Consider the following 22,225-nt stretch of genomic DNA (forward strand, 5'->3'; position numbering starts at 1 on the left):
CTATATTCTTTGTAGATGTGTGTGTGTGTGTGTGTGTATTTACCTGTTTTACTTTGTCACAAGAGAACTCTAAGAGTGAGGATAATTCAATAACCAGTATTTATATAGTGCTTTAAAATTTGTAAAGCTTGGGCAGCTAGGTGTCCCAGTGGATAAGCTCTGGCTTTGGAGTTAGGAGGACCTGAGTTCAAATACAGCCTTAGACACATAACACTCGCTAGCTGTGTGACTCTGGGCAAGTCACTTAACCTCACCAAAAGGCAAAAAAAAAAATTTGCAAAGCTTAATATTAACTCCTTTTATCCTAGTGTGTTTGTGTGTATAATGTGATGGTATGATTATGGAACAGTGGGTAGTGAGTGACAGAACTACATGATAGAGGAGAAAGAGTATTTACTCAGGAGTCAGAGGACAGGTCTTCAAATCTCACTTCTGATATTCACAACCTTTGTGACCCCAGATCAGTCACAGTGGATGTGTTGGATAATTTTGCTGAACTGATTTTTTCCCTCTTTAATTCTTGGTTAAAAGGGATAATTTACCAGGTAAGGGAGGGGATAAGTAATGCATTGGAAAATGAAGGTGGTATCTAAACAAAAGATATCATTAAAAATTGACAATGAAAAAAATGATTTAATGAGAAATATCATTCAGCATGCTTTCTTAAACCACATCTACTCACTGCCTCACTTCAAACTCCTATCTATAATTCTCAACTATATTTTACAAGTTATTCTTGTAGAAAATTATTTCCTTACTTATGAATTTTTAGATTACTGGAATGAATAAGTGTGGTTTATAACTATCAACATTACATTTAAAATGGCTAGAACAGTTAAGTTACCAGGTCTGCAAGCCACCAGTGCATAAATAAACTGGAAATCAAGTTGCATCAGAAGCCTTGTAATTTATGTATTAGAACTGCAGAAGAAACAGCAGCTGAAAAATTATGTGGTGGTGAACAAATGACTAAAGTAATAGCACTGCATCACTTACCTTAACAAATATCTGGTAGACATGTTCTGAAGAAGCAGATCATCCATTAGAGGGAATGGCAAAAATTTTAGCAGAGTATTTATCATCTGGGTAATCTTACTATTTAGTACCAATTTTTCTTGGGATTTTTGATCTCCCTCAGTACAAAAAAATAGGATTGTATGGAAGCTGCCCATTTCTCAAAGTGAATTACAGTTTTAAAGAAACGATATCCATTAAAAAGGAGTGACTGAACCAGAGAACATAGCTTCATGCTTTGCCTTCTGAAATAGATGTGTATATAACTATACAAAGAGATTGACAAGTAGATTGGGTGTTAAGAATGCATCTTAAGATGTTTAGATAATATCAACACTTGAGTAACTTCCCTGAAACAAACTGTACCAAGTATAAATGGCATATTTCTTTAAAATATTCTTCCAAACCTATTACTATCAATGCATAAAATGAAGGCATACCCATTGGGAAAAGGAAGAAGAGGTGGACTGAGCATGTTGGTTTTAGAGAATTCTTGAGCCTCTTCACATCATAACACATTAAATGACAAATGATCATCTTTCAGTAAGGAACACATAGCATAATTCATCACTAACAGTACAGTATTAAGAAGGTGGAGAAGCAGTGTGGTTTAGTGGATAGGGGCCAGTCAGAGTCAGGAAGTACTGGGTTCATGTCCTGTTTCTGATACATTCTACCTGTATGACTGTGTTCAAGTAACCTAATCTTTCAGTATCCCAGGCATATAAACTATATATGAGTTGAACATATTTGTATATGGAGTTTTCCATCCTGATGGACTCATGAGAACCCACTACACATACACACAAAGTTTTAAAAAATTGAGCTGATCTTTAAATGAACTGAAGTCTAGAAGACAAAGAACTCTTTGCAAAAGCTGTTATCTTTGTGGGAATCTACAATATGAAACATGCATTTATGCTTTATTCAATTGGACTAAGTGATGACAAGGGCACATACATAACCCTACTCTTTGGTTTTGTGAATATCAAATAATGAAAACAATGTAATTCACTTAAATTACTGAGTGAATGAAATGAAGAAGGAAAGAGACACATGTAATTTTTCTTTTGTTTCTGGCATCACATAACACATTTTAAACATATTTATACATATATATTACGCACACGTGCGCGCACACACACACACACACACACACACACACACACACACACACACACACACAGATTTGAGAACTGAATGACTTTCTGAAATTCGTTGTTCAGAGGGATAAGCTTTTCCTCTCAGCCCTGAGAGTGATTTGCTCTGTTGTTAACTCTGAGCCAAAAGGCAGACTGAAATCATGCCCAGGAATCTTTAAATATAACCCATACAGTTTTAGAGAGAGTGGACAGAGAAGGAGGTTTAGGCACAACAGTAGAGAAGCAACGGCATTGGGGGAAATTCCTATGCAGGATATTCTAAGCCAAACTGGAAAGAACCAGTTGCACATAAGCAACAGGTAAAAGGAAAAACACAAGGGATAGTCGAGCTGCAGCAGGGAAAGGAGAGATCAAAGTGGGCTGGTAGGCACCTATAGCCAGAAGTATTTTGAAATCAACTTGTACCAGCTAATGAGAGGTGATTGCCAAATTTTCGGGGTGAACATTTACATCTTAGAAATCAGCAAATGTTACAAATTAGGACTTGCTTTACTATTTTGTCTAGGCTTAAGAAATTGGTGGGAAAAACGGTAAATAATGCAGATAAACTTAAAAATGTGTCCTGTGAAGTTGTTGTTGTTGTTTGAGAGCTAGTGACTAAAACACAAACCAATATAGCCCTGCCTGCTGCCATCTTGATACACAGAATTTGTACTAAAACTGCTAGTTGAAATTGCTTCTTTAATGACTGAGAAGTTCCAAGAAATCCACTCTTGTTTCAGTTTCCCCTCCTCGTGTCTGTCCAATAACAGGTTCTGTGATATATTCTGCTTGATTCTTTTGTCTGAACATTTTCTGTAGTCTGATTTTTCCTAAAACATAGAATCCAGATGTTATCTGGCAGTGCACAAAATTTAAATTAGGACAGAGAGCTAAGCTTGTATCAGAATGTCAGGGACTTTTTTTTTTTTACCTAGGGGCTCTGAGCTATTGTGATGGTGTTAATAAATTAGTAATACTTTAGTCTGTTACAGACTCAATAAAAATAGCAGAGAAATGAACCACCTGAGGCCTATTATATTTCCCCTAGGCCAAAACTGAGCTAATTGTTGTAATGGGATGTGACTGATTAACCCTTCAGAGTAGGGGGACAGGGAGCACACAGTGATGAGCATGAAATAAAAAGAACATACTTTTAACTCAATACCCATCGAGGAGTCAGGCAACGCTGGAGAAGAACTAATTTTCCCACTTTTCCAGAAAAGAACTCTAACCTCCACAGTGACATTTGTCAGTATTATATATATTTTTTTAGGGTTTTGGAAAATAGAACACATTTCAATTGGGGAAATATATGTGCAGTGGTAGTATGTAATTTGCAAATTTTGTCAACACCAAAACTTTTGAAGACTAAGCCAAACCCCCCAAAAATCAAAACCTTGACAGAAAAAAAGGAAAGAGCTCTGAATTTGATGATCTAACATCAATTTCCCCCCAAAATGTCAACAAATGCAGAAGTTTTGTGAGAAAACAACTCAATTTTAAATTGGAGAAATCTCAAAAGAGTTAGTCCATGAGTAAAGCCTACCTTTAAATTTATTTATGAGTATTCTACATCAGTACAAACATATTATTTTATTTCATTTTGTAGAAACTCCATCTCTGCATGTTGGCAATCTCATCTGGTTATATGCTTATAGAGTTGCCTGAGAGGTTAAGTGACTTTTTCAAGGTCACACAAACAATATGTAACAAAAGCAGGACTTTACCCATCTCCAAGATTAGCCTTGTACTCTCTACGGCACATACGTCTATCTTTCTATTCATCTGTCTTTTCTCTCTGTCTCAGTCTCTGTCCATCTCTCTCTCACACCATCACCTAGAGATGCATTTAAAGGTACCTTTACAATCTTTATCTTCTCCATCTCCAACACATGCTTTCAACAAAGGCAGAAGAGAGGAAAGTTTGGGCTTATATGGACACAGACTGCATAGTTTCCTGTATGTGTTTTACTTTTTCTTTTTTTCATCTCTGGCTGCTATATAGATAGCTTAGGTGAGAAAAAACATTTAAAGTAAGAAAAAAGGTAGGAAGGAGAAAGAGAGAGTTGCTTTTTTATCCTCCCAGGCCAGGGGACATTCCTTCTCTAGCATGGCAGAGGGAATCATGACAATCTCATGTATAATGAAGGCAATACCTCCCCAAGCTACACTAAGTACTTTAAAGCTATGACATATATGTTATCCTCATGTCCAGGGTTTTTCTTCCCAGGAAGTTTTATAATTATCTATAAGGCAACCAATTTCTTAACCTTAAAAATTACCCAACACAAGGACTTAAATATGTAGAATTTCATTTAAATAAGTCAGTCAACAATTTTTTATAAAGTATTGAACACTTCATTGTAGAAACATAGGCAAAATGACTATTATAACCAAAATGAAAAATACTGTTCAATTTAAAAAATGTACTTAAACAAGAACCTGAAAAAGTTTATGATATGCATAACATCATTCAAGCAAAACTGCTCTAGTATTACATAAATCAATAGTTTATAAAGGCCTCAATATGGCAAAGTTTAGAAATAGGTAGTATGCATGCACATAGTACAACAAAAAAATCTCTTTATAAAACAGCAGTTTTTTTTAATGCTTGTACAAAGGGAATAAAGAGCAACCACAAACATATTTCATCTGTTATGTTAATACATTATGACAGCTAAAAGTCGGTCATGTCTATCAGAGGAACAAAAAGCCCTCCATACCATGTGAATAAATCTTTTGTGCCTTTAAAGATATTTGTATAAAAATGCTATCTTTTTTATATGTAACTTAAATAAGTCATATTTTTCAGCTGAAATTTTGGGGAAAAATAAGTGAGTGGGCTCTATATACTTTTATAGAATGGAAAAGAAATGGATACCAGAGTAATTAGTCCAACTTTGACACTTTCCACCTTTGATTATAGATTGTTGATGATTATCCCAGAACTATTCTGCTAAGATCCCTTACCAATAAATATTTTTAATGGGGCACATAATGAATTGGTCCTAACATACCTTGAATATATCCAATCAACACTGCTTACTAAAAAAGCTGCTTTGTCTTGTATGCATGGCCTGGCAAAAACAATTCATTTGCTTTCATAAAATTGGAATTCTGTTGTCAATTTATGTGCTCATGTCATCTCTCTCTTTTGTTGTTTCCAGTGTGGTAAGGGGTTAACTATCCACAAAATGCTGTGTGAACACATCCATGATACATGAATAGGTAATGCCCTCTTGTGCTCTAGAGTGGCTACTCTACTAAAGGCCTAATGGAGATCAGTTCTTGTCCCATAGCAAGTAAAGTCTTTCAGCTTTTAAGATAGTGTTGCTACGTTCTACAGTATTGGTTAAATATAAATGTTGATTATATGGCATATGTATTTAGGATAGCACATATAATTTAAGAAAGCATAGTTGTTTATATTCATGCAGATCATTAGAATTTATCTTTTATTTTTTTCATTTTAAAGCCTCATTTATCTCTTCATGATCTAAGGCAGATTTCAAAAGCAGGCCATGTTGGAATTTTTAAGATTATATACTTTTATTCAGGCTCTGAAGTAAAGTCCTAATGGGCGCAAAGAAGAGAGTACACCATTCAATCATTCTTTCACCATTTTAAACAGAAAAAATGACGCACCGTACTACAGCTTTCAGACTATATCATGGAAAAGTGCAGATATCATCTTTGCTGTCTAAGTAGAACCAAAAAAGTTCGTACAAAATAGATTGCTCATATTCACACTACAAAGGAATATGTTTTTAATTTTAACAAATTCAAAGGTGTGTCATATCAGCAGCATTGTTGTAAATTGTACTGTAGTGCAGTTTCTTTTTTTTTTTTTGTAAAAATACCATACAAATGGTCAATCAATAGTCATCAGCAGAAAACAAATCAACAACAAAAAACTCATAAAACAATTAAACCCAAAAAGGGGGAAACAAAAGAGGTAATGCTGATGCCAAAACAATTATAATACTGTTGGAACATACAAAAGTAATCCTTATATTTTATACATTTATACAGAATATAAAAGGTATCAGAAGATTATGCCACTGTCTCTCTTATCCCAATTTCTATTTTCTTTGGAAGAAGTTCTTTTCTTTCATCAACACTTCCTAAGGAATTTCGACAGTTTTGCCCATCCATATATAACTTCGCATACACTGGATTGGAGTAATTCGTTGGCTGAGGGGAGAGAAAGATAGAAATTATTGTTAAATTAACTCCAATTCATTTCAACAACAACAACCAAAAAGTGACCAATATGTATAAAACACATGCTGAGCATACAAAGACAAAAATGGAATCGTTCTTGTCCTCAATGAGTTTATATTTCATGATATAATAGATGAGCATAGGTAAATATAAAGCAAATACACAATCATTTCAAGTGCTGGTTAGCAGGGGGTAGAGATCAGCAAAGATGGTGTTTATATTCTGTTTTCAAGGAATCTAGGACTTCTGAGAGGTATAGCTGAGAAAAGAATTCTTCGGGAAACAGGAAACAGCCTGTTTCAAAGATATGGAAGTGGGAGATTAAACAGCTAGTAGGCCACTTTGATCTCATTGAACAAGTTTTTCGCTCATCCTTTACAAAGATAATATTTAAGGTAAGTGAAGAGGGACAATTACATAACATGTAGTATAATTTAAATGTGATAAGGCTTATTTAGGCAAAATCGCAAATTACTGAAATGTTCTCTCTTCATCAGAGAACTGACAAGTTTGAGGTTCGATATATTTAGTAAAATTGGGCACACTTTATTGAAAGTTCCTGTAAAATCTTTGTGGAGGCTAGATTTAGAGTAGGGAAACAAATTGAATCTTTCAAGTCCTAGAATAATAACTTGCTAAATGGTATCAATACTTGGAGGTTTTACAATGACATCTTTATGATTTCCTGATTCATTTTAAATGACATTATTCGAGCTCAAAATTCAATCAGTTATCTCAGTATTTTGTCAATATGATGCCAAAACACTCAGTCATTTGGAAGCACCAGAATGATGTCTTGAATCTTGGTCTTTTCCTCCAAACTGTATCTTAGAGATATAGCCTTACAAGCTACTTGCTGAAAATGAGGCTAAGGGGAAAGAATACTTTTCCATTCTGGTGTTCTTGTTCTCGTGATGACTAATTTGGGGACTAAAATGCTAGCTTACATAATTGATACAGATAGAGGCACTAAACCAATCTCTAAGAATTGGCTGGTTGGCTACAATACCTACAGTCATTAAATTCTGTCAACAACTGTGAAGACAGAAAAATCACTTAGTTACTTATTATTTTGCATTTTTTTATCAAGTTAAAAAAAGCAAAACATTTGTATTTATAAAGGAATAGCTTTGTCACCAAAGCTGTTGTAGCTCTGTGCAGACTCACTGTTCTACTTACATACTCTTATTTATAAAAATAATTTACTGAGCTGTTTTCAAAGTATTATGAAGCACTCATTCAGACTGAATCACAGGAACATTTTCAGCTCTGAGATTGTCATAGGTACAGTATAATTTCACTAACACAGAATTACTTTATAGAATTAATTTTTCAGCATTTAGGGTTTTAGCATTTAGGGTGGTACAGTGGATAGAGTGCTTGACCTGGAGTTGGAAAGATCTGAGTTCAAATCCAGCCTCAGATGCTTGATAGCTTTGGGACTCTGGGCAAGTCACTCAACTTCTTTTTGACTTGTTTTCCCCATCTGTAAAATGAGGATGATAATAATAGGACCTACCTCCCAGGGTGGTTGTGATGATCAAATGATTTAGTAATTATGAAGCACTTAGCACAGTGCCGAGTACATAGTAAGTGCTTTTTAAATGTTAACTTTTATTGTTATCATTTTCAACAGTCATTTATTAAGTACTTGCTAGATATCAGATACTTTGCTAGGTTACGGAAATAGAAACTTCAGAATGAATATAGATACATTAATCTTTCATACTGAAGTAATACATTTTGGTAGTATATATATATATATATATATATAATTATTTTACTTAAGAAAAAGAAGCAATAATAACAATGCTTTATACTTCATAATCAGGCTTAGACCATGCAATCTCAGTTACAATAAGGCCACTGCATCCACTCGATGCAAATGAGGCAAGAAATAAATAGTGACATCACAAAATATGGAAATGAACAATAGATTATTTTCTTCTAAAGCACGCAGCATGCTTCTGTGGAGTTTGGTTACTTGAACTTAATCTATCTTAATAATATATAAATGACTACTGAAGATTAAACACTTTAATTTTTTCATCTTAAATTTCTGCCCAGAAATTCTAAATTTCTAAGAAATGAAATATCATTTTGCTTTAATGTGATATAGATGTAAATGCCCGTTATAGCATTTTCTTATTGCTGCAGAAGTCTCATTTTTCTTTAATGAGCTGTGGAAAATCTTCAGATGTCAGGTAACATGAAAAACAACTAGTCTTAAGCAATTAAAATCTCTATATTTTGGAATAACTTTTCAATTAAAAGCTCAACAAAGAGCTATGCCTCTACAAAGTCAAATTCCCAGCCTTGGCTTATGAGGAGCCCTGTGATGGAATGGACATGGAAAGATGAATTTTCTTCTCTCACCCCTGCTGTTAGTGGTCCTTTCAAATCAGAGTTTAGGTAGATGGGTGGCGCTGTGTGGGGAAGCTTGAAAGCACTGGGTCCTCCCCCTATATATCTGGCCTGTATATAAATAAAGAATTTTAGTTTCTGGTCTATAAAAGATTACATCTCCCCTCCCATCACATTCATAAACTCATTTTTTCAGTCACAAGAATAACATTTTTGTCCTTAGACCATTATTTAACAGGGAATACTGCACATGTTGCCTTTATCAAGGGAAACTCTTACTATCATTCAAATTTTAATATTCAACTGCTGCTTCAGATGTAGACATGCCTACTTTCTCCAACCTACCTTTGGAGATTCTGAGCTCCAAGAGATATCCTTTCCATTTCATTTTATCCCCGCAGGAAATAATGTCCCAACTTACAGATCAGTGAATAGCTTGCATCTCCCAATTAAAACCTCTTCACTTTGGGAAGTCCTGCTAGTAGAACCATTCTGGATAATCAGCCATTTTATTAACCCTGACTGCTTCTACTCAGACCAGAACTGATCATCACCTCTGTGAGGAGCACTCATCTTATTTTTCAAGAAAAAGAAGTGATAGAACAGATTAATTAGAACTAGTCCAAAGAGCGAGAATAGCCCTTGAACATGATACTGTAGGTTAAAATAAACCAAGCTCAAAGGTTTGGTTAGTCCAGCTTGACACCCATACCCCACATTTTATTTGTGACATGAAAGAAAAAAAATGGGAACATGCACTAGGTATGTAGACAGAGAAAAGCAGCTCTGTGTCAAAATGTGTGTGTGTGTGTGTGTGTTGTGTGTGTGTGTGTGTGTGTCTGTGTAAGAGAGAAGTTGGAAGAAACTAAATTCTCCCTTTTTATATCTAAAATGTTCTATGAACTCAAAATTGAGTTTATTTTATTGACCATAATAATCACTTTAATTATGTTTAATAAAAGACATGCACCTGATAAGCTATATTGTCCATTTCATTGACTGGGCTAGAAATACACAGGGAAATGAAGTTTCTTCAGGGTTCAACCTCCTTCTTTGCACAGAAAACATATAAAAGAATTGTAAGGAAGATCATTAGCCTGGAAGAGAGGAGACCTGGCTTGCCATAGCCTTGGGCTTAAGGTCATTGTCTCTCTGGTCTTCAGTTATCTCAAGAGGTCTGGACTGTGTGATTAGTACAAACCCTTCTCTTGTTTCTGTGAATTGTAGTCTGGGTAACAATCCAGGGTTCAAATCATTACTTTCCAAGTCATAACCTGATAACTTGGGGAGCTCCAATCTCATTTTATGAATCGCAATTATGAATACATCTAAAGGGCAATCAAGGGCAGCTTTGTGTTACTAAAATAAATGAGAAGTTGACAGAAGAGATATTTCTATATAGAATTCCCACAAATTTTGAGATTTCAGTCCTATAGAGCTATTTTTATTGAAATGCCTAATAATTGGCTCAGTTTAATCAAGTAAGGACTAAAATTACAGGGAAAATTAAAACATTTTCTCTCACTGAAATAGTCTTAGATTCTTCAAACAGTAATATATTATGATTGTAAGTACTATATTATTTTAATCCCCAAGTATACTAGAAAGAGTTCAGAAAGTATGGTATCTCAGATGTCTCTCCACTTCTCAGATAAACTATCTAATGGAAACATTCAGATTACCTCTATTCTGCCAATTCTAAGTGTCAAGAATATTAAGGTTGCTCATGTTTGTACCATGAACATATTTAGCATGTAGGCATTAGTTACTGAATTAATAATTACTGATGCTGATTTTCAATTGGATGTTGTTCCTTCCAATAATAAGGCATTCTACACAAAGATAATGTCTTAGAGATATACAAATGCCCCCATTCCAAGGCAAGTTCAATTCAATTTGTGGACACAGAACCAGTTGCCACTTGGTGGATTCATTTAATTAGGAATGTTAATTTTTTCACCTGGATATAGGAAGACTGGCCATATGGCATCTGAGGATCACAGCATGGAAGGGTAGTGCAATGTGTCCTGTAATAGTACACCATACAAATAAAGGTTCTTTGGCTTAGAACAGTGCCTATAATATAGTATTTGCTCAAATAAGAATTGTTGAATGAATATTTGACCCAAAACCAAGTTTTTATTATTTTTATTACCTATGGGAAAAAATGAAATCAGTTCATGGCAATTAAAAGAGTAAAAATTGAACACCTTTACTTAAAATATTAAGAGAATTCAGATGGATTTTTTTGCCTTGGTTTTCTGGTTAACCACTTGACTTGTCTACTTCCCTTTCCTAATGTAGAAGTGACCATAAAGCAAGGTAAACCAGCAGTGATCTAATGAATGGATCTAATGAATTTCAGAAAATAAAATATAGAATTTATTGGTCTGTAAGTTACGGATATTTCTCAAAGCATAATAAGGAAAGGATGTTTAATAAAGAAAGTGATCTGCTAATTAGCATTATTATCATAGAGGCAATGTGGCATTATGAATAGGCAAATTGCTTTAGAGCAAAGAACTAGATTCAAGAGGCACGTCTGACATAGTGACCATATGATCCTGGACAAGTCACATAACCTCTCAGTGGTCTCTAAGACTCTAAGTTACAGAAAAGGTAAGCATTTTCTACCAGGGAGTTTCCTCTATTAGTGAAATCACAGTTCCAGTCTCTATCCCCTATAGATAACAGAGAACACATAATCATTAGCACTTTAATTCCAAATACCTTAAGGAAAAAGAAAAAAATGTTTTGGGTTTTTTTTGCCAGAGAAGCACTTTTTATAGATTATTTTGCTGTCCGCATTTAACTTTATCCATGATATTTATACCAATAGAATGAGGTTTGACTTGTTGGAATCTATACAATGTGTTTTTGTTTCTAAGTATACTATACTTAGAAAATGGGTATTGTTTTACATGAAAACTTTGTATACTTAAAAATTGAGTGAATTTGTAGCATATATATTTCTCCCAAATGTTTATTCTTTTCAAAGTAATTTATAATTTTAGTTAATGAATTCCTACAAATTTTTCTTTGGAAGAAAATATAACACTCAAGAATTCTTAACAATATTTAATATCTTGAATTGAAAAGTGTGTTTAATTTCAGAAATGCAGAAAGAGTTATGGCCCTAAGAATATGAGCCGTTTTTTTCTTTTTTTTAATCCCCTAAAGAAAATATTACCTTTGCTGGATCTACTATGAAATCTGGATCTAAAAGACTTCCATCATTATGATCATGGTCCACCTCATACATATTATATGATGGATTGCCAATCTCCACATTAATTCCTCCATTGATAATAGGCTGTCTTCTAATTGTTTTTGTCCTATAATAACAGGAACAACAAATGTGGGCATACTTTGAATTACAAGCAGGATAAACAGACACATTATAAGCATTTAATGAGTTCATTTTTACATCTAATTTAATCTAGTCTTAAATTTTTTTGAAACAACATAGAAATGCATCTAGTAAATGATGAATTATTGGTTATATAAGAAAAAAGAATATTAAAATTTCAATAAAATGGTAAGGATATTCTTATTTTTTAAGTTAGTTGCTGAAAAGACATCCATATTTAGAATTATCTTTCTTCAAGAGGGCTACAGAAATAGACTATCTTCTTCATTATTGCTACCAAACAGTAGTGAAGGGAAATTTAAAAAAAAAGAATGATATTATTCTCCAAATCACATGGACAAATTCCCTTTTTTTTTTTCTATAACAGCCCTACAGGCACTATTGTGACTAAGATTTCTCCTTGCTTCAGGCCACCTTTGTTGTAGTAAGCCATTACAACTCTAAATTAGTTATTCTCAAAATTTTTTTGGTTTTTTATAGTTCTTTGCTCATATATTCTGTACATGTATAAGTGCATGCACATATTTCTATGTATATATCCCTGCATATATGCATGTATATGTAACATGTATATGTAATATCTTAAAAGCTGTAAGCTATTTAAGCTTAAAACTCCAGTAAGACTTTTGGGACATTCTGTGTAATGCCTGGGCACTCAACCTCTGACTAGAAAGTCAAATACAACTGAACTTACCCTGAGGTAAAGCCTATGTGAGATTCTTAGCAAAATACACTTAGACAACTACCCAGTTTTCTACTACACATGAACTAGTGGCCAGTGTAGCCTAATCATCTGAGGGCCACTAAATTTATATAATTGACTGCTGCCAGGTTCCGTGTTATTAGTTTTAAGTCAATGACTCAATTGTAAATTAACCTGACTACAATCAATTATTTAAACTAATCAATGCAGCCCACAAGTATCAACACTTATGATTATGTGGTTCACTATTGAAAAATATACTGTCCTTGATACTGCAAGATTGTGGGTTGGTCACTCATGGGCCATCCTTTGGTGATCAAGGACCAAAAGGAAAATTCTACAGAGCACATTGATTAACAACTTATCTGGCTAATCTCGCCAGACCATCTCCATTCGAGCAAGGGGGGAAAGAATAGGGACAGGCATAATTATTGTCATTTCCAGTTAGTCTGAGCTGGTGCTAAAACCAAGAATGAAAAGCATATTGCAGTGTGACAAAGGATGCATAAAATAGGGAAAGAGTTTGCTTATATGAACTAAATCACCTTATTCAGATTATTAAGGGAAAATAGAAAGCAGACCTATTTTGTATATGTATGTAAATATACACACACATGCACATGTTCATACATGTTTTCAATTCACCTTTAATTTTTTAGTCATAGAACAACACACCTTACCTTCTTTTTCTCTTACAAAGCACTAAACCAATTACTAAAGTAGTAATTAGTGTCACCAAGATCACAAGAGGAACAATGATTGCAATACTTCCTGCAAAAGATTAAAAAACAAAACATACATCTATGTAAAAATAAGTTCAAAGGTTTTTTAGAGAGAGATCTAAAATATAATCTAAGGCTGATACAAACAAAATTGCAATGAAAAAAATTTAAAAACAAACACACCGAGGACCCTGATTTCACTGCTGCATGAAGGGAAAACCACAAAGAGTCCCCCGAGATGTCCAGGACACATCTATGTTACTGTGAGATAAATCAAACCCCTTCTTTTCTTGAACAGTTTTTAAACTGTTCTTTGTTTCACATGCTGGAATTCTGAAGGTATGTAGCAGACTTCTGAAGGTTAGAAATAATGCCCCTTAGAAACTACTTCCACCTGAATAATTCCTTCCATCTTTACTCAGCCAACACTCCAATTTATTTCCTCACACTAGTGCCTAGTATGACACATTGTTCCTTCAACAAAAGCTGTTGAATGTCTCTGCCTCTGCATATTGCTACAAATATACATATTATTTCATGCTTGCTATCACAAAAAAGGCTGGAAGCTTTAAATGTATTAAACAAATGGGGGTCAGAGCTAATGATTTTCCCTATTTATAGTTTTCCTGAGTCTTTTCCCTCAGCTCTTGTGATACTTGTGGAGTTTCAATTCATTAACCAAGTGCATACTGAAGAAAGCAATGCTGAAGGTTACATTTTCAAAAGTATTCAGGGACTGATTCTCAAAATATCATACAGAAGTAAAGAATTCAAAAGAATGGAAAAGATCATGAATGGTTCTTTTGCCACCATCACCCCTTTCTCCCCAGGAAAAAAGAAAGAAAGGAAGGAAGGAAGGAAGGAAGGAAAGAAAGAAGGCAGGCAAAGAACACTGCCTCTTGAGTACAAGAATCCTAATTCTGGGGTCACAGGCCCTGGCTTCAATTCCCTTTCATGACACTTACTGTGTGACCTTGGGTTTAATACTTCTGGGCCTCAGCTTCCTCTTTTATAAAAATGAAACAGTTGGGCTATTAGATGGTGAAATACCTTCTGTCTCTAGATCTATGATCACTATGATAAACCAACAATTACAAGCCCATCTTCCTACAGTATTATCTTCGTAAAATCTTCATGAAAGTATTGTGTGCAAACTTCAAGGGGTCTTTCTAGTGATAGCATAAAAAGTTTTAAAGAACATAAGATCCTACTGTTTGTTGATTTTCAAATTGTATTTAACTCATTAGAACAAAATGTACCACTGAAGCAGCTTCTCAGATAAGGATTTATGTAAATGTCAACATTACAAAAATTATAAAATTACAAAAGACTCCAAGACTAACTGCAGAGATTATCCTTTTTTCACTAAGACATTGATTATTGATATCAACTAAGGTATTAAATAGGAAGATCTCTCTCTCTCTCTTTGTCTCTCTACCTTCCTTCCTCCCTCTATCTATGTATCTATATATCTATGTATCTATATATCTATGTATCTATCTTTGTATCTATCTATCTATCTATCTATCTATCTATCATCTCTCTCTCTTTCTCTCTCTTTCTCTCTCTTTCTCTCTCTCTTTCTCTTCTATCTAAGGTGGCTACCACAACTGACATTTTAACAGTTGTATTGAATCTAGGATACTACAGAGCCTCCTCAGTATAATCCATAGGAAATCTAAATATATTATTCTAACCATCTACACTGGAAAATAGTAAATGTCTAAATATATGACATGCAGCTAAATGGGTAGTGTGTTGAATAGGTGGTCTGGATAGACTTGCAGTCAGAAGACTTGAGTATGGATTCTAGCTTTGCTATTCATTACTGTCTAAGTCAGTCACTTAATCTCTATGAGATTTAGTTTCCTTAATTGTAAAATGAGGAAAGTGGAACTAGATAATCTTTGCAATCTCTTCAGCTCTATTCTGCAATGAGACTAATATGTGCATCTTGAACAAGAGTTAAAGATGGAAGAAGAATTGGAGTCATAAATGAAGAAGATGGGATTTGTATCCATTGCTTTTGAGAACTTTTCTAGGGCTGTTCAGTGACCCCCTTAGTTATAAGGTAGTCTGTATACAAGGGAATAATATTCTATGACCTCTCTCCCCAAAAAAAGTAGCAGCAGCAAAAACAATAACACAATATCATTCTAATTTAATTTTCCCTCAAAATAATCCTTTGTATTACAAGAAATATCATGTTTTCTTTGCCCAATTCTTTAAATGATAAAACTTACATATCTGATTTTAATCATATTACAGAAAAGAAAAGAAGTTGCTAAGTTGTAAAATATGCTAATGGCTTGTTTTTGAGAAAGTTAAATTTTTAGAAAACTGCAATGTATTAGTAATTAATGATGGGACAGAATTTGGCAGGTAGCATAGTAATTGACATTTGTTCACAGATTTTAAATACCAATGAACAGCTTGGTTACTTCATAAACCATGACTTCAGTTGATTGATTGTGAAACTTACAAATATCCTTACTTTATTACTTTTTCCACTAAAAATGTGATTTGAGGAATGTCTAACAATACCAGTTATGAATAATATCTATTTTTTCCTTTAGACACTAATATAAAGTATTGAGGAAACTGCTTAGGATTCAGCTGCATTGTGTAGTATCTGTCATTCTTATTTGCTGAGAAGCTGTTAATTATTTATGCTAGAAAACAAAAGGCTCCCCAACCCCCGTCAGGTTTAATCCCATATTTTAAAACACAATGTTTAAGAATCAAGAATGTCCAATGGCAACCTAACTAGTCAAGGTAACTTCAATGTTGTTTAGTGTAGTAGAGAAAAACAATGTCTTTTATATAGTCTTTTTCTATGATCATTTGCAAGAGGAAAAGAAACAGAAGCATCTATAAATATTGTAGAAATCAAAGGGCAGGTATTTACTGGAACAGAAATGAAACTGTTTCAAATTATAAATGTTACAGTGACAGTAAAAGATTTTTAATAGTCAACCTGTTTTTCTTACCTGCCCATCATAGGCTAGACAGTCATAAACTCACAGGGTCAAATAACTCTGTCAGTTTGGGGGCAATATCCTTCCTCAATAGAGGAGGAAAAAGATCTTTTCTTTTTTGAAGGTACACAGGTGTGTTCGGTACAACCCATGGCACTGAAAGCAGAGAACTAGGTTGACTAACAGTACAAGGTAAGCTCCCGGAAATCAGACTGACTTTCATTTTTGTTTTTGTATCTGTAGCACCTCACACAATGACATACATAAAAAAGTACTTAATAAGTGTTTGTTGAACCAAATTGAATCTGCATCTTTCTTCAAAATAGAGTATGCAAATGATCATAAAAGTAGCCTCGTTGCAGCTGAAACTTAATAAAGTATTATTATTAATGCAAATGAATATAGAATTTAAGGCTGGAAAATATCTTAGAAAGCGCATAAATCCAATTCCTTGGTTTACAGATAAATAACCAAGGATTAGAAGCAACTGCTCAGAAATACATGGGTAGTAAATAGGAAAAGCAGGACTTGAATTTAGGACCTCTGAAAAATCCAAATTCTTTTGTTACTACACTACAGTTGTCCCCAAATAGCTTGCAATACATACTGTGATACACAGTACATTGAGTCACATTTTATGTAGGGTTAGGTTTTAAAGTCAGAACATAGGTTGAAAATTTCATATAGTCAAAAATCACTTGAAAATTCATTAAATTCCTCATAAAGCATAGTGTAGCAGTAACAGTTGAAGCTGGAAAGGGGCTAGCGTTTCATTAAAAGAAGGCAGTATATATCAGAAAACAGCTGGATAAGAGATGGTTGTTATGGAAACAATTGAATAGAAATTGTATTTTTTCACTATGCCCAGCTAAGCTATTGAGTAGGAGAGTTAAAACAAACACCTCTAAAAACCTACGTGGAAGGGAAGCTTATAACTGGGGGGAAATACTTTTGAATTCACACCCACGTGTGATTCTATTCTGAAGGTGATCACACCACAAAACTGTTTCTTCTTCCAGTTTTATTATAAAGCAAAATAGGATACAAGAAAGTCCAAAGGACTTTACAGCAGGCACCTTTCTGGCTAACCTGGATACCTAGAAAGGGCAATCGAGGCTGTTCTCCTGAATTTTATTAAGTCTCAGCGGAATAAATAGAATGTCTCCTTGTAGGTATGATGAAGGTGAAATTCTGGAATCTTATTCAAAGTTCCAAGATACTCAAACTAATTGAGGAATTGAGGAAATAGTGGATTTAACTTTCCTGTCTCATCCTCATGTCAGGGAATATCTTCATTAAGTGGAATGGCCAGAAGTACTTAAATGGTGATTCTCTATCTCTTTTTACCTAGTGCATATAGTTGAATGTGTTTGTAACCCCAGTCCCAAAGCCCACTGATGTGAGACTTTTTCCTTATTAGAGATCAATGTCTTGAACCTGCATGAGGGATGGGAGTGGAGGTGTGGGAGAGGAAAAGAGAAGAGGTCTCTAAGTTTCCTCAGGTTCTCTCTTTGGGGCTTCTGTTTTCCAGCATCAAGAGAGTAAAGATGTGGGATTCCAACCTCTCTTCAGGGGCATGAAGCGAGAAAGACTCTGAGAAAAAGCCCATATGAGTGGAGCTGGCAGTCTCTTTCATGTCTCTATCTTTGCTTTGCTACACTAGAGATTTGGGGGAATTTTCCCCTTGGGTGAGATTTGGTGCTTTTTCTTTAAGTGAGCTGAGATACCTTACTCACAATGGGAGAGCTCCTTCACTCTGTATTGCCCGGTCTATATTCTCTTATGTATACTTTCTCTGACTTTTGTTTTGCTATGGTTTAGGATAAATGGGTTTCTTTGCTATTTGCTATGTGAGTTCTTTATGGAACTGTTATTTGGTGGGAAGGGAATTAAGCCTTGGATATAAAGCTGGGAGTCCTCCTTTCCCTATTAATGTATATTGATCAATAATTTACCTTGAAACTGAAAATGATATCCCTTAGACTAATGATATTTAAGGGAGGAGATGGAAATAAATCTAACCTGGATACCTTCATCCTGAGAGTGGCCAGCTGTTTTTGGAGAGACTTGGAGACCTTGGAGAAGAGCAGGGGGAAGAGATGCTCAAGATGTATCTATTCCTGCCTCCCTTCAAGCCACACATTTAGGCAGTCTCTTTTTGTGTGTTAAACGTATAATACAACTCTTTTTGTAGTTGTTCATAGTAGGATGTTAGTGAAAGTTGGAGTTTTCTAGGGAAGGCTTTGTGGAAGGACTAGGCCTAGGCCTGGGAATTTAAGATTTAAACAAGTAGAAGGTAAAAGAGTGGAAGACAACTTCAGGCAAGAAGAAAATAGAGGCCAAGATGGTGTAATCGGAATTAGCAAAGTGTGATTGACAGGGAGATAATAGGCCTGACTAGAAGGTGAATATCAGAAGAAGTGTGGCTTAGTGGATACAGAACTGGACCTGGAAGCCTGTGGCCCTGGGCAAATTCTACACCAGATACCCAATAGTTTCATGACTCTTGGCATGTCACATTCTTTCTGTACCTCAGTGTCCTCACATTTAAAGTAAAGGGTAGAGGTTAGATGCAATGGCTTCTAAAGTCACTTCTAGCTGTAGGTCAGTGATCTTATTAATTAGGCTGGAGAGAATGAGATGGTGTGGTCCATCTATGGAAGGCATTGAAAGGCAGGAAGAGAAGTTCACTTTAGTTACTGAAAAGATTTTTTTAAAATCACCGTAAGAGTTTCCCATCACAATATTTTTCCCTCAGTTCATCATCCCCCAAACTATCCACTATGCTTCCCCCTCCCTTGGATTTCCTCAAATGAATATGTCTTCTCAATGTACAATGTTTCACTACTCTCCCTTTTATCTATCCATTTTTATTTTGAATTTATTTATTTATTTGATTTTTGTACTCAGCTCACCCCCTCCCCTTCTCCCTGGAATGTAATCGTCTTAAAAGCAAGGATCATATTATAGGCAATTAATAAGTGTTTGTTAAATTTCATTGAATTGAACTTTAGAAGCCCTATCTATATGAAAACATAACTTCAAGGAAAACAGAAATGAAAATAACTTGGGCCAGAACTATGCCATGCTAATAGGAAGTCATTTCTGACTATTATCAGAGTAGTACCTCTTCTGGGCAACACTTAGCTTCCAATTACCCTTAAATGGAGTCATCAGTAATTAGAGCTAGAGGGACCTCAGACATTAAGGCCACCCTCCCCTCATTTTACATTTGCCAATATATTTATGTTTATTTATACATATAGCTGGTAACATATGCATATAGACACATATACATATACCTTTCTATATAATGTACTACGCATATATGGTTTTGTAGTGTGTTTCTTCAATAGTTTTAAGAAAATAAAGTCTTCGACTGTTTGCCACTCTCTCATTTCCCTTTCTGGGATTCTTTCCTACCTTCTTATCACTCTGTTCCCCAGTCTCCTCTAAGATCATGCTCTCCTAAATAATCCACTACTTATCTGATACTTCTAATTGATTTTCTTAGAGCAAATGATTTCAGCTAAATGTTAGGAGAATAATCTAATTTATAAGTCATGTAGGACATTAATTTTAGGCACTTGTTTGTACTTAAGTGTGAATGCATGATAGGTCCTTAATAGTTTCAGAGGCAGGTTTATCTTTTTTTTTTTTAAAGGATGCTTGCTAACTATCTCCCCACCCCCAACCCATTGCAAATTCTTTAAATGGTAACCCTTCCTGCAATGTAGCAAATTGAAAAATTGTGAACATTATGTGGAGTGGAGAGGAGAGGGAAAATCACAAAAGAATTTTGAGGAAGTAATAAGACCATATAGGCAAGTTGACCATACCTCAGATTCTCTAACCAGGATTAGCATCCTCCTAAGCTGTTTCTATTTTTCACATTCTTCCCTTTTTCCAGTTCTGAACTCAAAAGATTTTTTCTCCAAATACCAAGCATTTTTGCCAGTAATTCTCATGGTATCAAAACTGGCGTCCTAGGGATTGGGGCAGGGTGTGATTGGCCATAAGTATCAATCGATTAGTGTATATATGTATATGTGTGTATAAATATATGTGTGTTTACATGTATAAATATGTATATACATATATGTGTGTACACACATATATGTGTGGTGTTCAATTGTTTTCAGTCATGTCCAATTTTTTGTGACCCCATTTGGGGTTTTCTTGGCAGAGATACTGGAGTGGTTTGCATTTCCCTCTATATTATATTATACATAGCTTTAATAGCTTAAAGGTATTACTAGCATGAAATATGTTTATATATACATACATATGTAGAAATCTGTCACTTCTGAATATTTTAATGAGAATTTATTAATGTTTGCTTACTTAACTGACCTTACAGACTTTCCCAGGCTTTCATTTCATATTCCAAATTGCTGACAAGATGCGTGGCTTGGAAAACTTTATTTCAGGATACTTTATTTTGAAAACTTCTATGAAACATTTTAAGTTGACAAAGAGAAAAAACGACTACATAGTTAAATTTCAGTTTTAGGTGGTGTCTGAGAGACAATAAAGCTTGTCCTAGGACTAAAGTGTCACAAAAAAGCTCTTAGAAGTTTGAACATATTTTAATTGCTCTTCAAAATTGACACCTTAAAAATGATTAAACTACAAATCAACTGTGGGCTTTATGAGCAAATGGATGTTAATTTTCTTCTCTTTGGGATTAATCAAAGAAGGCATTCTCTGCAATACTTCAAGATATATGTTTGAAATGGGGGAGGAGGCAAAACAGTTTGCTTTAATTATAAAATATGACTTTCTTCCCTCCCCCAGTGATCTTTTCACATCATGTCATGATATTCACAGCATTTGTAACCTAACATACATTTCCCAAGAAAAGCTTATGCTGGGCTTGCAAAAGTCAGCACTTTGCCACCTGCTATAGCTCAAAGTGAAATATAACTGCTTAAAGGGACATTCTCGTGATGAATCAAATCATGAGGGAGACTAAGTATGCTGCATTTCAAAAACACCTGGCCTGCAGTAGGCCCCTTCTAATGCTCCAGAAATGACTCCTTCTTCCATCTCATCTCCTTCAATAAAGGCATCAAAAAACCCTGGTTTGTATGATTTACAAGCCATCGAAGGCATTAATCTTAAACACTTACTTGTACTGATGTGATCAGACTTGCTGCTCTTTGGAGCTGGCCTTTCACACTGGGTGCCTGACCAGTTGGCAGAACATCTGAAAGGATCCAATGAAGAAAGTAAAATTAGTGGAGTCCGACATCGAACTCACAAAGCCCCATATGAAAAGACAACCATCCGACAAACTTAGTCCTAAGCTTTTACAAGGAGACATCCTCTGAAGTTTCCTATATATTGTCAGCATGCTGAGAAGTTTCTTGAATTGAATGCTTTGGTTTAAACACTTAAAAAACACATACACACATACACACCATGATTTATAATCATAACTTTGTTATAAATTGTTTTAAGATTTCAAGTTATAACAAGACGTACAAATGCTGAAATTTGGCAATAGAAACAAATGTATAAAGTAAAACTGACTTCAGTATTACGGGTACACTTGATATGGTAAAATTTAACATTTCACTTTATGAGTTATAACTCCTAATATGACTCCATGACTTTTTCCCCACCAGGGAGGAGGGCAATAATGCCTTATAAAGACTACCACATACTTAGCAAATTGCAACTTTGTGCTTTTTGCAGACTTT

The 22,225-nt window shown here is 34.7% G+C and overlaps 1 protein-coding gene across 1 annotated transcript in view; it reads right to left on the minus strand.

Moving 5' to 3' along the window:
- Positions 1-4,454: 4,454 nt before the first annotated feature.
- Positions 4,455-22,225, minus strand: part of LRP1B (LDL receptor related protein 1B) — a 2,172,360-nt gene continuing 2,154,589 nt past the window's right edge. The window contains 5 exon segments of the mRNA XM_020984719.1: positions 4,455-6,353; positions 8,760-8,858; positions 11,938-12,082; positions 13,501-13,591; positions 21,653-21,729. Of these exon segments, the coding sequence (XP_020840378.1) occupies positions 6,213-6,353; positions 8,760-8,858; positions 11,938-12,082; positions 13,501-13,591; positions 21,653-21,729 (553 nt within the window). The 3' untranslated portion in view covers positions 4,455-6,212.

The sequence above is a fragment of the Phascolarctos cinereus genome, unplaced genomic scaffold, assembly GCF_003287225.1.
Source record: "Phascolarctos cinereus isolate Bilbo 61053 unplaced genomic scaffold, phaCin_HiC Scaffold_726;HRSCAF=1367, whole genome shotgun sequence".
NCBI lineage: Eukaryota > Metazoa > Chordata > Mammalia > Diprotodontia > Phascolarctidae > Phascolarctos > Phascolarctos cinereus.